We start from the raw sequence: 15,618 nt of genomic DNA on the forward strand, positions 1-15,618 counted from the left end.
ATCCCTGCACTTGGGAGGCAGAGACAGGAGGATCACACAGGTTCAAAGCCAGGCTCAGTTACTGAGCAAGGCTCTCAGCAACTTAGTGAGACCCTGTTTCCAAATAAAATATAAAATAAGTCTGAGAGTGTATCCCAGAGGTAGAAAGCCATGGGTTCTAGCCCAGTACCACAAATAAATAAATAAATAAATAAATAAATAAATAAACAATTAGACTTAATCTGTACATTTGTATTAAGTAAATGATAAAAAACATATTCCTTTTTTTCTTGGTACTGTGAATTCAACCCAGGGATACTCTACCACTGAACTATACTTCCAGCCCTTTTTATGTTTTATTTTTATTTTGAGATGTGGTTTTGCTGAGTTTCCCAAAATGACCTTGAATTTGTGATCCTCCTTCCTCAGGCTTCAGAGTAGCTGGAATGACAGGCTTGTGTCACTGTGCCAGGAAAAAAAAAAAAAGACACATTTATAAGTATCTGGAAACACTCAAAAAATTAGCCATGATTTAGGTCACAAAGAATAGTTGAATAAATTCTAAAACTTTCTAATGTTAATATAGCATAGTTAGAATTTAACCATGATCCACTAGCCCTCTCAAGTCAGTCCTCCAGAATATTTGTCACTCTTTTTTTTTTTTTTTTTTTTTTTTTTTTTTGTACTAGGGATTGAACCCAGAGGCATTCTACCTCTAAGTGACATCCTGGCCCTTTTTATATTTTGAAACAGGGTCTTGCTAGGTTGCTGTAATTCTCAGTAAGTTGCTAAGGCTAGTCCTAAACCAGCAATCCTGCTTTCTCAGCCTCCCAAACATTGACATTACAAGTGTGTGCCACCGTGCCTGGCTAAATCACTCTTCTATATACCTTAAATTTATTCTTTATTTTGAAACAGGGTCTCATTGAGTTGCAGAGGGTCTCACTAAGTAGCTGAGGCTGTCCGCGAACCACGATCCTCCTGTCTCAGCCTCCCAAATGCTGGGATTGCAAGTGTGCGCCACCAAACCCAGCTAAATACCTTACATTTAAAACAACTACTTAGAAATGAAGGAGTGCACCACATCTTGTGTATATTAGATAACCAATCAATACCAAAGAAAAATTCTGAAATTAAATTTTATTTTTTAAATTTTACTAGTAGATGGGAAAAAGTGTAGCAGAACAACCTCAAAATATGAAGAAATTTACTATAAAAACAAAGCATAAAGTAATAAAATATAAAATGACAATAGAGTGTATCAATAAACCCTAAAGCTGATTCTTTGAAAAGACCAACACATGGAAAACTCTTATCAAATCCAAATTTTAAAAGATGCAACAGTATCAGGCATGCAAAAAGCAAAATAATTATGAATGTAGAAATGATTTTTAGAATAAGAGAATTTTATGTCTCGTCTTTGGATGATGTTACTAAAAGATGAAGGTAAACATCTTTCTGGCCACTGGCTGCCAGAAGCCCATTGAAGTAGGCAATTAATGGAAACATTGTGCCTTTTATGAAAAGTGTCTGGCCACAGAAGTTGCTTCTGGCACTCTGAATAAAGGACAGAAGGGCTGTGTGGCCTGAATCAGTGGTAGGAATGACAAAGGAGAAACATGAAGTACTGAGTTTTCACCTCCAAGTCAGGGGCAGTCCTGTTAGAGACCAACGAGAACTTGAGAAAATCAAGTGCACTTCTCTTCAGGGTTGCATTCTGGACTTGAATGTTCTAAATTTGGTTGTTGTGAAAAAAGGGGAGAAGGATATTCCTAGATGGACTGATACTACTGCACCTTATCACCTGGGGCCCAAAAGGAGCTAGAAGGATCTACAAACTTTGCAGTCTCTCTAAGAAAGATGACATCTACCAGTATGTTGTGAGAAGGTTTCTGTCACTGTGACAAAATACCTGATAAAAGCAACTTTAAAGGAAGAAAAGGTTTGTTTTGACCACGTTAAAATTAAAAACTTTGATATATCTATGGTATATTTGATAAACTTAGATTTATCAAATATACCATAATATAGAAAGGTGGCACACTAGAAGAAGATATTTGTAATGCACATAACAAAAGATTCATTTAAAAAATTTATAAAGGACCTTACAAGTGAATAAGAACCCAAAAACCCAGGGACCAAACAAACAAAACTCTGAACATGCAATTCAGTAGAAATGAAATTAAAATGTTCAACCTACTTTGTCATTTTAAAACCAAATTATAAGAGCAATGAAATATCATTTCACACCCATCATAGGAGCAACATTCTTTAAAAATCACTAATGAAAGAGTTAGTGAATCTGTGGAGTAACGAGTGACATTCCTCAAATACTGAGGAGAGAAGTCTGAATTAGACAAGCACGTGGAGAGCAAGAACTCCTGGTGAAAATGGGCACGTGTGTCTTCACCTGGGAATCCCACTTCTAGGCAAACACCCAAACATGGGCATTCATGTTTACTAACTGCAGTAATGATTATAATAGAAGAAAATTAAAAGACCTAAATTTTCCTTACAGGAGAGTGATCTTTTTTTTTTTGGTGTGTGTGTGTGTGTGTGTGTGTGTGTGTGTGTGTGTGGTACTGGGGGTGGAACCCAGAGGCTTCCTACCTCCGGGCTATACTCCCAGACCTATTTTCTATTTTATTTGGAAACAGGGTTTCACTAAGTTGCTGAGAGCCTCACTAAGTAGCTGAGGCTGGCTTTGAACCTGTGTGATCCTCCTGTCTCAGCCTCCCAAGCGCGGGATTACAAGCGTGCGCCACCATGCCCGGCAAGAGAGTGATCTTATTAATGGTATTATTTCAATCAGCATTCTTACTGCAGTGACCCAAAATAAACTTGACATATAGAACTTAGAGAAAGGAAGATTTATTTGCTTATAGATCTGAAGATTTCAATCAATATATGTGTTCCATTTACATCAGCTGTCAAGCAGGAGCCAGGGCTCTAGGTCCTTAGCATGTGATGGGGGAAACAGAGAGGGCAAGGGTAAGGGACATATAGTCCCCAAGGCCACACACCCCAGGAACCCAGCTCCAGCCATGCCCTGCCTTCAAAGGCCACACTCCCAGGGACTCACCTCTGAGCCTGGCTGCCTCTGAGCACAAGAGCCTAGGGACAGTTTACCTTCAAACCATAACAGACGTGTTCATCAAATACACTCTTGTACAACAGCTAAGGTGAACTAGAGCTAAAACATATCCAAATGGCTAAGTGCCCCCCAAATTCACATAGATTATAAAAATAGCAAGTTTGCAGAAAGGCTGAAGTTTGTCACTCTTACATGAAGCTTTAGAGCATTCAAAGTCATGCCAAACATTTTCATATTTAACAAATGTGTAAGATTTAGGGGATCATTCATACCCAGATCATCTCACTAATCCTTCTGGGGAAGGACATGAGGGCTTCAGTTGCAGCCATGACCCTGGCTACACGGGTGCCGGGCCTCTCACCTCTCCCCTCCAGGTGTGCCACGGGGGAGGCCTGGCAGGACATCATGCTGGCCTGCATGCCAGGCAAGAAGTGTGCCCCAGAGTCCGAGCCCAGTACCGGCCCAGAAGGGGAGACGCCCTGCGGCAGCAGCTTTGCCGTCTTCTATTTCATCAGCTTCTACATGCTTTGTGCCTTCCTGGTAAGCGGAGGTGGGACTCGAGGACCACAGGAAATGGTGTGGTTTCAAAGCAGCTTGAGCCAGGGCGGCCCCAGAGGAGCTGGCTTGGAAAGACTGAGTTAGTGGAAATGTCCAGCCACACTAAGAAGAGCAGATGCCCCGGCCAGAGCAAGGTCAGCCAGCCTCTTGCTTGCCCATTCTTGACTCTTGTCATGGTGACCTTGTCCTGGAGGACAAAGAGGATGTGTGCAAGCCCAGCAGGAGCACTCACGTTTTGGCACCTTGCTGAGAAATGAAGGAAAGGTCACAGAGAAAGCCACCCTCTGTCCTTGGCAGCATTGCCTTGCAGCTTGGTACAGAGGAAGCTGTCCAGCCTGCATCACTGCAAACAATGCTCAGAGGAGCAGTGTCAAGTTCATATCCAAGAGACCCAAGTTCTAGGGACAGTGTTTTATTTATTTGTATTGTATTGCATTTATTTATTTATTTTGCTGTACTGTGGATGAATCCCCGGGGCATTGTACCTCCAAGCTACACCCTCAGCCCTGTTTTTTAGTCTTTTTAGTTTTGAAACAGGGTCTCACTGAGTTGCAAAGGGCCTCACTAAGTAGTTGAGGCTGTTTGCGAACTGCAATCCTTTGGTCTCCGCCTCCCAAATTCTGCGATTACAAGCTTGTGCCACCATGCCCGGCCTTGGGACAAGTGTATTAAATGTTAACATATTACTGGCAATAGAAACTGTGGCTTCTGCATGCCTGGACACTGGCTGGCAAGGTGGGTTCGAGTGGCAAGTGTGTAAGAAAGTCCTGTCAAGCACCTCCTGGTATTAACTGTTCTCTGCAGATCATCAACCTCTTTGTCGCTGTCATCATGGACAATTTTGACTACCTGACACGGGACTGGTCAATCCTTGGTCCTCACCATCTGGATGAATTCAAAAGAATCTGGGCAGAGTATGACCCTGAAGCCAAGTAAGTTTCCAGAGGGAAATCTTGATTTCCCAAGTGGAGAGAGGGGATTGAACAACCATACCTGTAGAAGAGGTCCAAGGTAGGGCAACAGGTGGATCAATTGGAAACAATGAGTGGTGTATCCCAGACTCTAGGGTAAAGGGCCAAAGGCCAGCAAGAGGAGGCCAAGGACGTTGACTAAGTTAAGAACATGTCAGGTGAGTGGAAGGACAGGGAGCCTAGAATCAGAATATCCAGTACCTACTCTTGTAGGATGTTTAGGCCAGGAACATTTCAACTCCATTCCTGACTTCAGGCTCAAGGAAATCCTCCTTCATTAATCAACTTTGAGTGACACTCCCTAAAAGCCTTTTGATGAGATGGCTGCTTGATTAAGGGAGCAAGTATGTATTGAGGATATAATGGCCCTACTAAAATCCCTTCCTCGTGGGACATAGCACTGGCAGGAAATTGTTGACTAAAAGTTGTAACGCGTGTATATCAGTTTGGGGGGGTTTCCGTGGGATTCTGCAGTCTACAGCGTTTGGCCAGCAGAGCCTCATTAGGGAGAGCACCCCTCTGCGGGTGGGCCCCAACCTCCCAGGCACTCAGGCCCGGGCAGCAGGCAGAGGCTGTGGCCCTGAATGCTCTTTCCTTCCTCCTTTTCCTCCTCCAGGGGCCGTATCAAACACTTAGATGTGGTGACCCTCCTCCGGCGAATTCAGCCACCCCTGGGTTTTGGGAAGCTGTGTCCTCATCGTGTGGCCTGCAAAGTAAGAGATAACCTGGGTTCGTGGGAGAAAGGAAAATATGGGAGGAGAGATACCTATTTGCCTTGTGACCTTGGTCAGGCCAGAGATCCTTTAAGGGAATAAAGGTAATCCTTTATGTGCTTACACAAACAAGCCTGAGCCAGATTATATTGTAAAGACCTCCCAGATCTAAGGTTTTATACCCGGTGCCCTGTCTCAATAAAGGAGCAACAGACAGGACCACCCTGGTATCACGGGAGACTTCCTCGGCTAGGGTGATACCATTTGGGAGTTATTTTCCTGGAGCCAGAGAGAGCCATTTGAGACATGCATTGGCTTCCAGGATCTGGAAAGCTCTAAACATTTATGCAAAACCACTCAAAGACACAAATCTCACCAAGAAGATCTGCCATTTGTATCCAATTCCTGAGTGAGTCTATGACCCAAAATATGTAAGATAAAAAGTGCGTTCTATTAAATACAACTCCTGCTTGACCCTGGGGAGGAGCACACCCTACATTTGTGAGCCCCAGACCCTTCTCCTGCCTCACGACAGCTCCAGCATGCAGCCAGCAGTGCCAAGGAGTGCCGCTCCCACTCTCAGCCCTCTTATTTCGGTTCTCATGCCACCTCCATCATCCCCTGCTGTGCTCTTTCTTGGAATGAGCTGAGAAAGAGCTGGGGCGATGTCCGGCCAGAGAGCCAAGAGGGGAAGAAACACAAATGGCAGAAAGATACAGCTCTGTGGACATTCCACCCAGGGAAAATGGAGAATATAGAACCTTCTACCTATGATCTGTTCTCCTTAGGTTTTTCTCATTTTATATCCACTTTATTTTTTTAAAAAAAGATTTTAAGATATCTCTGAGAGTCCAGGAAATATGAGAGCAAAAGACCACTCTGCTAGTCAGCTTTCTGCCACTATGACAAATTTGACCCAGTACTTGAGAACTGACTTCTATAGAGTAAAAGCTTATCTGGGCTCACACACTTAGTCCTGGCCACGTGGCCTTGTTGCTCTGTATCTGGTGGTACAGTCCATGGTGGTGGTGGTGGGAGACACTGTAGAAGAAAACTGTTCACCTTATGGTGGCCAGGGAGCAAAGAAAGAGAGGAAGGAGCTGGAGTCCTGATGCCTCCAAAAACAACCAGCAACCCAGCTTCCTCCCACCAGGCTCTACCTGCTTCCCAGTGGGGCCACAGGCTGGGGACCACACCTTTCACACATGACCTCTTTGGGAACATTTAAGATCCAGACTGTAACATGCATACATCAAATGTAAGAAAGGTAGACTGAGGGAAAAGTGTGCCTAGAGGGTGCTGAAAGGTACCCATCATGACCTGCAGGCAGACCTGCGCAGCCTGAGACCTGGGGATTAAGCTTCCAATTCACACTGTCCGTGAGATTCAGAAAGATCCTTTTGCTCAAGAAAAGCACAGCCCCTCTTGGCACAAAGTGTAACCAGAGCCCCTACCTGTGTAGCATCCTTGGTCTTGTGCTCAGAGTAGATACACAGTGAGCACCATGCTGTCTTCCTTAGGATGACCCAGTGTGCTGTGGCCTCTGCCAGACACAGCACCTTGGAAGCACATTTTAGGGGTGGGAAATAGGGGGAGAAGCAATACAGTTGCAAGCTTCTGGTCCAGCCTGATGTTGAGGTCAGTTTGTTATCCTCACAGAAAGAGAATGCATTGCCTCTCCTCGATCATTTCTTTTCTCTGGGATTTGGACAAAAGCTTTTGGCAGATGGGTGCCCGGCCTGGCAAACAACTGTTCTTTGTGGCCAGAGAAGAGCACATCCATAGGCCTGTGCTACACTGAGCGGGGCAGGAAGTTGGATCTTTTGTGGAAGTGAGGGTCCACGGAGGGCAAACCCCATCTCTTCCCCCACTCTGTGGGGAGGGGTAAGAATTCTCATGAAAAATCTCAGATTCTCCCCCAGAAAAGGCTTGGAATACGTTGCAGTGACCCGTACTTCACACCCAGCCACTCTCCACCACATCCACACAGGCTGCCAGGTGCCTCCTGTCCTGCCGTGGTGGCTCTGGAGGTCCTTGGGAACCGCCTGCTGTAATCACTGCCTTGTTCCCCTCCCCTCCAGCGTCTGGTCTCCATGAACATGCCTCTGAACAGCGATGGGACAGTCATGTTCAATGCCACCCTGTTTGCCCTGGTCAGGACAGCTCTGAGGATAAAAACAGAAGGTAAGGGTGCCCATGGACCCCTGGGAGAGCCACTGGGGTGTGTAGTGTGCCGGCCGGAGAGGAGCTCAGCCTTCCGCCCAGTGCAGCATCAGCTCAGCGAGCCCAGTAACTGCCCCTCTGAACCCTGCGTGGCCTGGCCCACTCATGTTTCCTTTGCTTCTGGAATGGCCTTCTTGCCTCTATATTATTTATTTTGAACTTTCCCTTTCCATTAAGCCCTAAAAATTATTCTGGGTGTTATCCTGAAGTGGTGGGTTGTAATTCAAAATACAGAAGGGGACGCTTGTTACCTGAGGCAGGACCAAGCCCCATCAGGCTGGTCTCTCAAATGCACAGCACTTCTGAACTAAAAGGGCCCGTGTTGAGAGGGGGCACAGTGACGAGCAGTGACCTGGTGGAGGTCATCACGCACAATTGTGCAGGCTGCACCTGCCACGGTGTTCATGCCACGGATGGGTGAGGGCCACGGTCAGACCCTGCACCCCAGGCTGCTTCCAGCAGAGGAGCCCTTCAAGGTTCTACAGGTGGCCTGTGGGTTAGATGTGGCCCTGGCTAAGATCATCTGCTGTCATTATCACTAAATATCTCTGGACCACTCTGTGAAAGGCTGAATAAAATGTACCTAAGGAGATGCCTTGGCTCATCTAGCCTATCACAGTGATTCTTAGAGTGTGTGCAAAAGGCCATCAGCCTCAGGATCGGCTCTTAGGGCTTGTTCCCAAGGCTCAGTCCTGGCACTCAGCCCTGATCTTCTGACCTGGAATGTGAGAGTGGGGCCAGGAATCTTATTTACATTTTGAACCAGCTGCATAGATAATTCATAGGTGAATTAGCTCGACACTCACTGGTTCAGGAACTGGAGAAAACACATATGAGACCAGCAGGGTGTTTCCTTTTCCGTCCTATATTTCACCTGGCCAGCATTTCCCTTCAGTGACTCAGAAGGGGCACTGGGCAAGGAGGTGGGTAATTTGCATCTGTGTCCCAGCTTTCTCACTAACAACATGTATGTAAGTCCCTTATTTGGTCTCACTTCTGTCTCTTCATTTGTAAAATTAAAAAAGGTAATAACATCTAGGAATCCGATTTAGTGAATAACCCAGAGAGGTGCCTCCTTTCAGTTAAATTCTTCCACAGAATAACAGAAAACTCTGAAAGAAGGTTCAGTCCAGCAGTACTCCCCCCCCCACAAAAAAAGAGATAATCTTTCAAAAATAAAAACAGGAGCCAGGTGTGGTGGCACACGCTTGTAATCCCAGCATTTGGGAGGTTGAGACCAGAGGATCACGGACCATGGACAGCCTTAGCTACTTAGTGAGATACTCCATAACTTAGTGAGACCCTGTTTCAAAATAAAGAATAAAAAATCGGGCAAGATGTGTAGCTCGGAGGTCAAAGCCCCTGGGTTCCATCCCCAGACCCATAAAAAAGAAAAACAGACTGAGCATGGCGATACATGCCTGTATCCTAGTACCTGGGAGGCTGAGACAGGAGGATCACAGGTTTGCAGCCACCTCAGCAACTTAGGGAAACGCTGCTTCAAAATAAAAAATAAAATATGACTGAGGGTATAGCTGAGAGGTAGAATATCCCTGGGTTCAATCCCAGTGCCACACACACAATAAATTAAATTAAATTAAATTAAATTAAATTAACAAACAGGCCAATATTTTCTACTAAACAAAAAAGAAAGCAAAGGCTCAAATTATACCATTTGTGGCTGACAGAATAACTCAATGTGAAATGGGTATAAATAGGCCAATTTCTGACTAAAAAAGAATAATATACGTGTACAATGAATATTATTTCTTTCATGTTTGGGGGAAGGGCTTTCTTTTCCAAGGAGAGAAGACCTTATGGCCAATGGAAAGAATACGCTGTGATACTGAAAGCTTGATGGAAGTTGAGGATGGAAGTTTGGGGTTGTGTCCGTCACAGTTTCCATGACTGTGACCAAAACGATGAGAACAGCCTAGACGAGGAAAGGTTTATTTGGCTCACAGCCTCAAGGTCCAGCCCCTGGTTGGCTGGCTCCAAGGAGGAACATCATGGTGGTAGGCATGGCCAAGGGGAGCTGCTCCGCTCACGGCAGCCAGGAGGCAGAGCAGACAGGAAATGGCCAGGGCAGATACTCTCTTCAAGATGCCCGCAGTGATCCACCTTCTAACCACACCACACCTGTCTAGTTACTACTCATGAAATCCACTCCAACTACTAATCCATCGATGGAGTAAATCACCAATGAGATCAGAGCCCTCGTGATTCAGTGATTTCACCTCTAATCCTTGCTGCCTTGCATACACATGGGTTTTTCTGAGGGCCATTCCAGATACAAATCAGAACAGGGCTCCATAGAGGAAAAAAATAATGAACAGGAGCCATAATTCAGCAGTGTTGAAGATAAACTGTCCATGTGAATCAAGTCCCAACAAAATGCCAGTGCAAAGGGACTGATCAAAAACTGTCAATCACGGGCAGCCAAATTGCAGGAAATGGAATTCCAGAGAAAAGTGGAGAAACCAACCATGCGGAAAGTAAAGTAGACAATTTTTGAAACACAAACAATTCAGAATAGCCACCGGAGAGCTTGGAAGGCCCCACTTCAGGGCAAGCCTTCATCAAAAACAGGCCCACCATGAGCTTATTAAAATTGTAAGACTGATCCAAGCACAGTGATACATGCTTATAACCCCAGTACTTGAGAGGTTGAGACAGGAGGATCATAGGTTCAAGTCCAACCTCAGCAACTTAGAAAGAACCTGATTCAAAATTTTTTTAAAAAGATAAAAATGAAAAGGGATGAGAGTGTAGCTCAGAGATAGAATTTTTTTTTTTTTTTTTTTTTTTTTTTGCACACACACACAAAATCACAAGGTTGAGGGGACAGGCACATTTTTAAAAGCAAATGGAAAGAAATATAAGAAAACATCTAAGTTTTTGAAGATAATACTTAAAATGGTCCTTGCCTTCAGGCTTTTGTGAGTGTTAAGTAGAGAGAAATTCACACAACTTCAAGGAACCAGAGGTCTTGTCCCCAGGCCAGTACAGGCCAAACAATTATTCCTCTTATAACACAGAAGGAAAATATTTTAAAAGACTTAGACGATTGTTGTGGTGAAAGATGAATGGTACCATTTGGGGGTGACCATTACCGTTTAGGGGAACAGTCCCTGGGGACCTTTGTAAGACCCCTGGAAACAATTCTTTCAAACACAAAAACTGTGGGTTCTTGTCCTGAGCTAAGGCTAGATATGCAATAGCCCAGACTCTTGCTGAAGATTTTATTATTTTTATGAAGAGTTTATTAAGAAGATAGAAATACAGAAGACAGTTACAGCCCCATGCCATTCAGGAGTGGCATTGGAGGGGTGGGGGTTCAAACGAATTCACTGAAATACAAAACACGGAACAGACTTTCTATACACATGACATCCTCCATCTTGTTTCTTGTAATTCTGGCGTGGTAAAAGTCCCTGTAAAGTTCCTCCTTTTACTTTTCCCGCCAAACTCTTAGTTTGTGCCCAGGTTTCTCCTTTCCCAAAGGTCGATCGCCTTCTCCCATCCTAGCTAGATTATATAATTATTATGTAAACCTGTCTTTAGAATGAGGAAGTCCTAGTACCTTTAGCTAGGTTAATTTACATTAGAATAGTTGCCTACTTCTTGGCAAAACCAAGTCCTTTCACAGATCTGCCCCTCACCCAATTTTTGAAATATATATATTAATAATCAGAGCTTTCTCAAATCTTCCTAGGCCATTCCCAATACTGGTACAGTGACCATCACTGGTGTGTTCTTATCACTGTGTAATGAATTAACACAAACTCTTTAACTTAACACAGTTATTATCCCACAGTTCTCCAAGTCAGAAGTCTAGCCATAGAGTAACTAGAGTCTCCGCTCAGAGTCTCACAAAAATATAATCAGGATATTGGCCAGGCTACTTTCCCTTCTGGAGGCCCTGGGGATGATACCGTTTCCAAGGTCATGCAAGCTGTGGGCAGAATTCATGTCCTCCACTGTGGGTCTGCAGTCCTCACTCTCTTGAAACCATCTTCTAGAAATTGCCTCTCTGGGTTTAGTCCTCTGTAGAAGGATTTGCTTCCTTTTAACCAGCCAAGGGCCCATCTCTTCCATCTTCTTTCTCCTCCCAGCTAGTGAGAACTCTGGACTTTAGGTCACACCCACCAACACCATCTCCCTGTCTAAAGGTTGTAGGTGCCATATGATATCCTACTGATAGGAGTAAAATCTGTCATAGCCTCCGTCTGGGGATTATATAGGGTATTCTGGTGGGGTTGGGTGGGTTTCTCCGGGAGCACCCTAGAATTCTGTCTAGCACATCCTCCCTTTCAACTACAAGTCTCAGTTTCTCTTTTTCAGCAGTGTAAGACCAATGTCCCAGAGGCTTCATGGAACAAGCATCTAATTAAGTCTGTCTTACCAGGGGAGAAAGTAAACCCAAAGAGAATGCAATACTACCGAACCCAGAGTCTTCTGATTTCTGCTGCCTCTGTTAGGTTTCACCACTTCCTTGCCTGAAGGAGATTCGGGGGCACAGCTTCTACTGAAGCAGATGTGCCCCCGCATTTGGGGAGGGTATATTCCTCCTTCCCATCATCTGTGTTGCCTACAGCAGCTCAGGGAGTCCAGGAGAAATGCCGCCCACAGGGTGCATGCTCACTGTTCTCCTGGCAGGGTGACGAGAGTTGGGGCTGAAGGAGTGGCTCCCCTCCTGTTCAGAAGGACCCGCTCCATGGGAGGGCCCTCCGAGGGGCTGGTGGTCATTTTCAGCCTGGCATCTCTCTTATCTCAGGGAACCTGGAACAAGCCAATGAGGAGTTGCGGGCCATCATCAAGAAGATCTGGAAGCGGACTAGCATGAAGCTACTGGACCAGGTGGTGCCCCCCGCGGGCGGTAAGTGTCCCTGGGTCCCCACATCCCGGCCATTGCTCGGCCCACGAGATTTCTCTGCCTTCTTTCTCCTCCCCCTATGTGGAGAGTTTGTAGATAGCCCCTGAAACTTTACTCCACTAGGCCTGCTGGAGCCTGCTTTCTCTGGACCCTTCTTGTGAGCCTCAAAGCCCTGTTGGTTAGAAGGGAATAGAGCACAATGTCCTACACAAACTCAAGAGACACACTGTCAGGCAAGAAGCCTACTGCAATCATTTTCCACATATAGGGATAGACAAGCCCTTTGATGTGTGGTTTGGCAGAACTCTTCCCATGAGCCACTGGGCTGATGGCTCAAGGATTACTCTAGATCTCTGGAATAAAATCCTCAGAGATCCCTCCCCTCTTTAAAATTCTTTTTGTTCTTCCCAGAGCAGTATTCCTGATCTCCACAGAGCTAGAATCCCCTTCTTTATGACAGTTCATTTGCACATACTCTGATCCTACAAGAAAATCTTAGATAATAGAAACTTTCTACAAGTTTAATTTCCAAAACAGTCATATAATGCTTTAACTCCAATATAAAATACATTAAAAACAAATGTTTTCAATATTTAAATGTCTAGGCACAACTCTTGAGAGGCTAAGACAGAAGGATCACAGGTTTGATGCTAGCCCATGGTAACTAAGCCTGTTTCAAAATAAAAAATAAAATAGGACTGGAGGTGTAGCTCAGAAGTAGAACACCTGAGTTCAATCTTCAAAGAGAAAAAGTACCAGAAAAAGTTATAATTAACGATGAAATGCTCACATGAACCTGCTTAGAAGGAATGAACGGGTTTGTATTCAAAGGAGGTAAGATGATGTTGAATATTGTTGACGCTTTGTATTTTTCATTTGGAAGTGAAGGCTAATAAGAATATTATATAAGTACCTACGATTTGTTTTAACTGCCACTCTGACGACTCAAAAGCATCCCATACACTCCCAAAGCTTCCTTAAAAGGTGATGCCCCATACTGAGAACCATTTAGCAAAGAGAAGCAAGAGTGGAGCTAAGAATCACCAAAATAGGCCACTTGTCCCCTGATGTTTTACATGTTATTTTATTTAATGCTTATAACATCTCTATAACGTTTTCTTGGGGAACTGATGTCCTTGGAGGCTAAGTAGCTGACTAAGGTCTCCTGGGGAGTGCAGAACAGCCTCAGTAGCTGACCCAAGTCTGCCAAGCCTCAGACCCCATGCTCACTCCTGACCTCCACAGGCAGGTTGTCAGGGTCCCCCTCCTGTGTGGAGATGAGGTCCTGCCGGATGGAGGCCATCCCTGCTGCAGAGTTGTCTGTCCTCAAAGGACAGCTAAGAGCAGAACCTAACCCAGTCACGAGCCCGTGACCTACCCAGCCAGCAGTCCCCTTCACAAAGGACAGGAGACCGAGTGAAGGGGTGACAGGAGACCGAGTGAAGGGGTGACTGGCTGGGCACGAAACTTTCCCCTTGGTGGCTTACAACTTCACTGCCACCTGGCTCATGTTCAAGACAGAGACAGATTTTTATCATAAGTGATTTCGGGTGCCCATCCCAGCAGATACACACGACATAATAATCCAGTCTGCCTTCAAAGGGCGAGAGGTGTTGCTTCAGCCAACCCCTCCCTCCAGTCTTGAAGCTGAACTGTTTGTACTTGGGAGACTGGCCATTTGATGATAGTGGATCAAATAAGAGTTAGCTATGTCAGTCCAGGAGGGAGAAAGAGCAGGGTAGGAAATGAACTTGATAATATTTATATATTTATATTAATATTTATGTATATACATATATTTTTAAAGCAATGGGTATAATGGTATGGTGGTGTGCACCTGTAGTCCCAGCTACTCAGGAGGCTAAGGCAGGAGGATCTTTCAAATTCAGGAGTTCAAAGACAGCTTGGGCAACATAGTGAGACCCTTTATTCAAAAACAAAGGCAAAAGCAAAAAAGGGGGAGGGGTAGGAAAATATTTACTTTTTCACATAAAGAATCTAAAAAAATACTCAAGAAACTGAGTATAACAGATAGGAAACATGGTGGGAGAGACTTTACCTTATTCCTTTTTTTAAAAATATATTTTCTCCTTTCGAGCCAAAACATTAAGTTTAAAAATTAAACAAGTTCTGCATGCTGATAAAAATGAAGTCCAACTAAATTTCCTGTTTCTCCCCAATTCTCTCTCATCTTTCTGTATGTCTCAGATGATGAGGTCACAGTTGGCAAGTTTTATGCGACATTCCTGATCCAAGAGTACTTCCGGAAATTCAAGAAGCGCAAAGAGCAGGGGCTTGTGGGCAAGCCCTCCCAGAGGAACGCCCTGTCCCTGCAGGTGAGGGAGGGGGAGGGGGACCCACTGGGCGGTCCTTGGTTAGGCCCCAGCTGGGGTCAGAATCCCTCACCATGGGGCTGGAGGCCCAGTGCCCTTGACAGGCATCTTCCCGAGAGCACAAGTCTTTCTGAAGGCGGATGTGAGAAGGGGAAGATGTGCCCCTTTCCCTCCCACCTGTCTTCCTCACATACCCTCCACAGTCCTACAGTTTCCCCAGCACCCCCAGAGCTCGCATGCACTCTGCTGAGGTTTGGTGACATTTCTGGCAGTCCTCCACGTGTGCTTTCATTCCTTCTGGATAGACAAATGGGTTCTTCCACCCTAGGATGCCATGGAGGGGTCCCAGCACAGCCATCCCCTGGTTCCAAAGCCCACCAGCCTGGTGGAGAAGCAGAGGGTCAGGAGCCCTGTGGGGGAGTGCCAGGGTAATGGCGCCTACAGACGTTGGTAGAAAAGGACCAGGGTCCTCACACGTCCCTCTGGGTTCCAGGCTGGCTTGCGCACACTGCATGACATCGGGCCTGAGATCCGAAGGGCCATCTCTGGAGATCTGACCGCCGAGGAAGAGCTGGACAAGGCCATGAAGGAGGCTGTGTCTGCTGCCTCTGAGGATGACATCTTCAGGGTAGGTGTCCTGACAGTCGTGCTCCTCTTTACCAAGTTCAGTTGGAAGCAAAAGAGAGGTAGTCTGGTATTGAGTAAGGAAAACCCAGGGGGAAAGGCCTGACTTGCATGGCCACTCCTGGCTCTGCTGCTCCTCTCTGAGCCATATGTCACATCAGTTCTCCCAGGACATGGCAGCTCCCAGTGTCACTGGTTCTCAGAGGGGGGAAGAAGCTGCGTTCCTAAAGGAAACATTTTCTGGGGG

The 15,618-nt window shown here is 45.5% G+C and overlaps 1 protein-coding gene across 1 annotated transcript in view; it reads left to right on the plus strand.

The window, feature by feature from the left end:
* CACNA1C (calcium voltage-gated channel subunit alpha1 C) overlaps window positions 1–15,618 on the plus strand; it is a gene marked incomplete at both ends in the record, with an annotated part of 767,761 nt that overhangs the window by 740,614 nt on the left and 11,529 nt on the right. Inside the window, 7 exons of the mRNA XM_080704956.1 lie at window positions 3,448–3,613; window positions 4,436–4,563; window positions 5,219–5,315; window positions 7,397–7,499; window positions 12,316–12,417; window positions 14,623–14,750; window positions 15,241–15,375. Of these exons, the coding sequence (XP_080561082.1) occupies window positions 3,448–3,613; window positions 4,436–4,563; window positions 5,219–5,315; window positions 7,397–7,499; window positions 12,316–12,417; window positions 14,623–14,750; window positions 15,241–15,375 (859 nt within the window). The remainder of the gene's footprint in view (window positions 1–3,447; window positions 3,614–4,435; window positions 4,564–5,218; window positions 5,316–7,396; window positions 7,500–12,315; window positions 12,418–14,622; window positions 14,751–15,240; window positions 15,376–15,618) is intronic.

The sequence above is a fragment of the Muscardinus avellanarius genome (genome assembly GCF_963383645.1).
Source record: "Muscardinus avellanarius genome assembly, chromosome: 11".
Taxonomy (NCBI): domain Eukaryota; kingdom Metazoa; phylum Chordata; class Mammalia; order Rodentia; family Gliridae; genus Muscardinus; species Muscardinus avellanarius.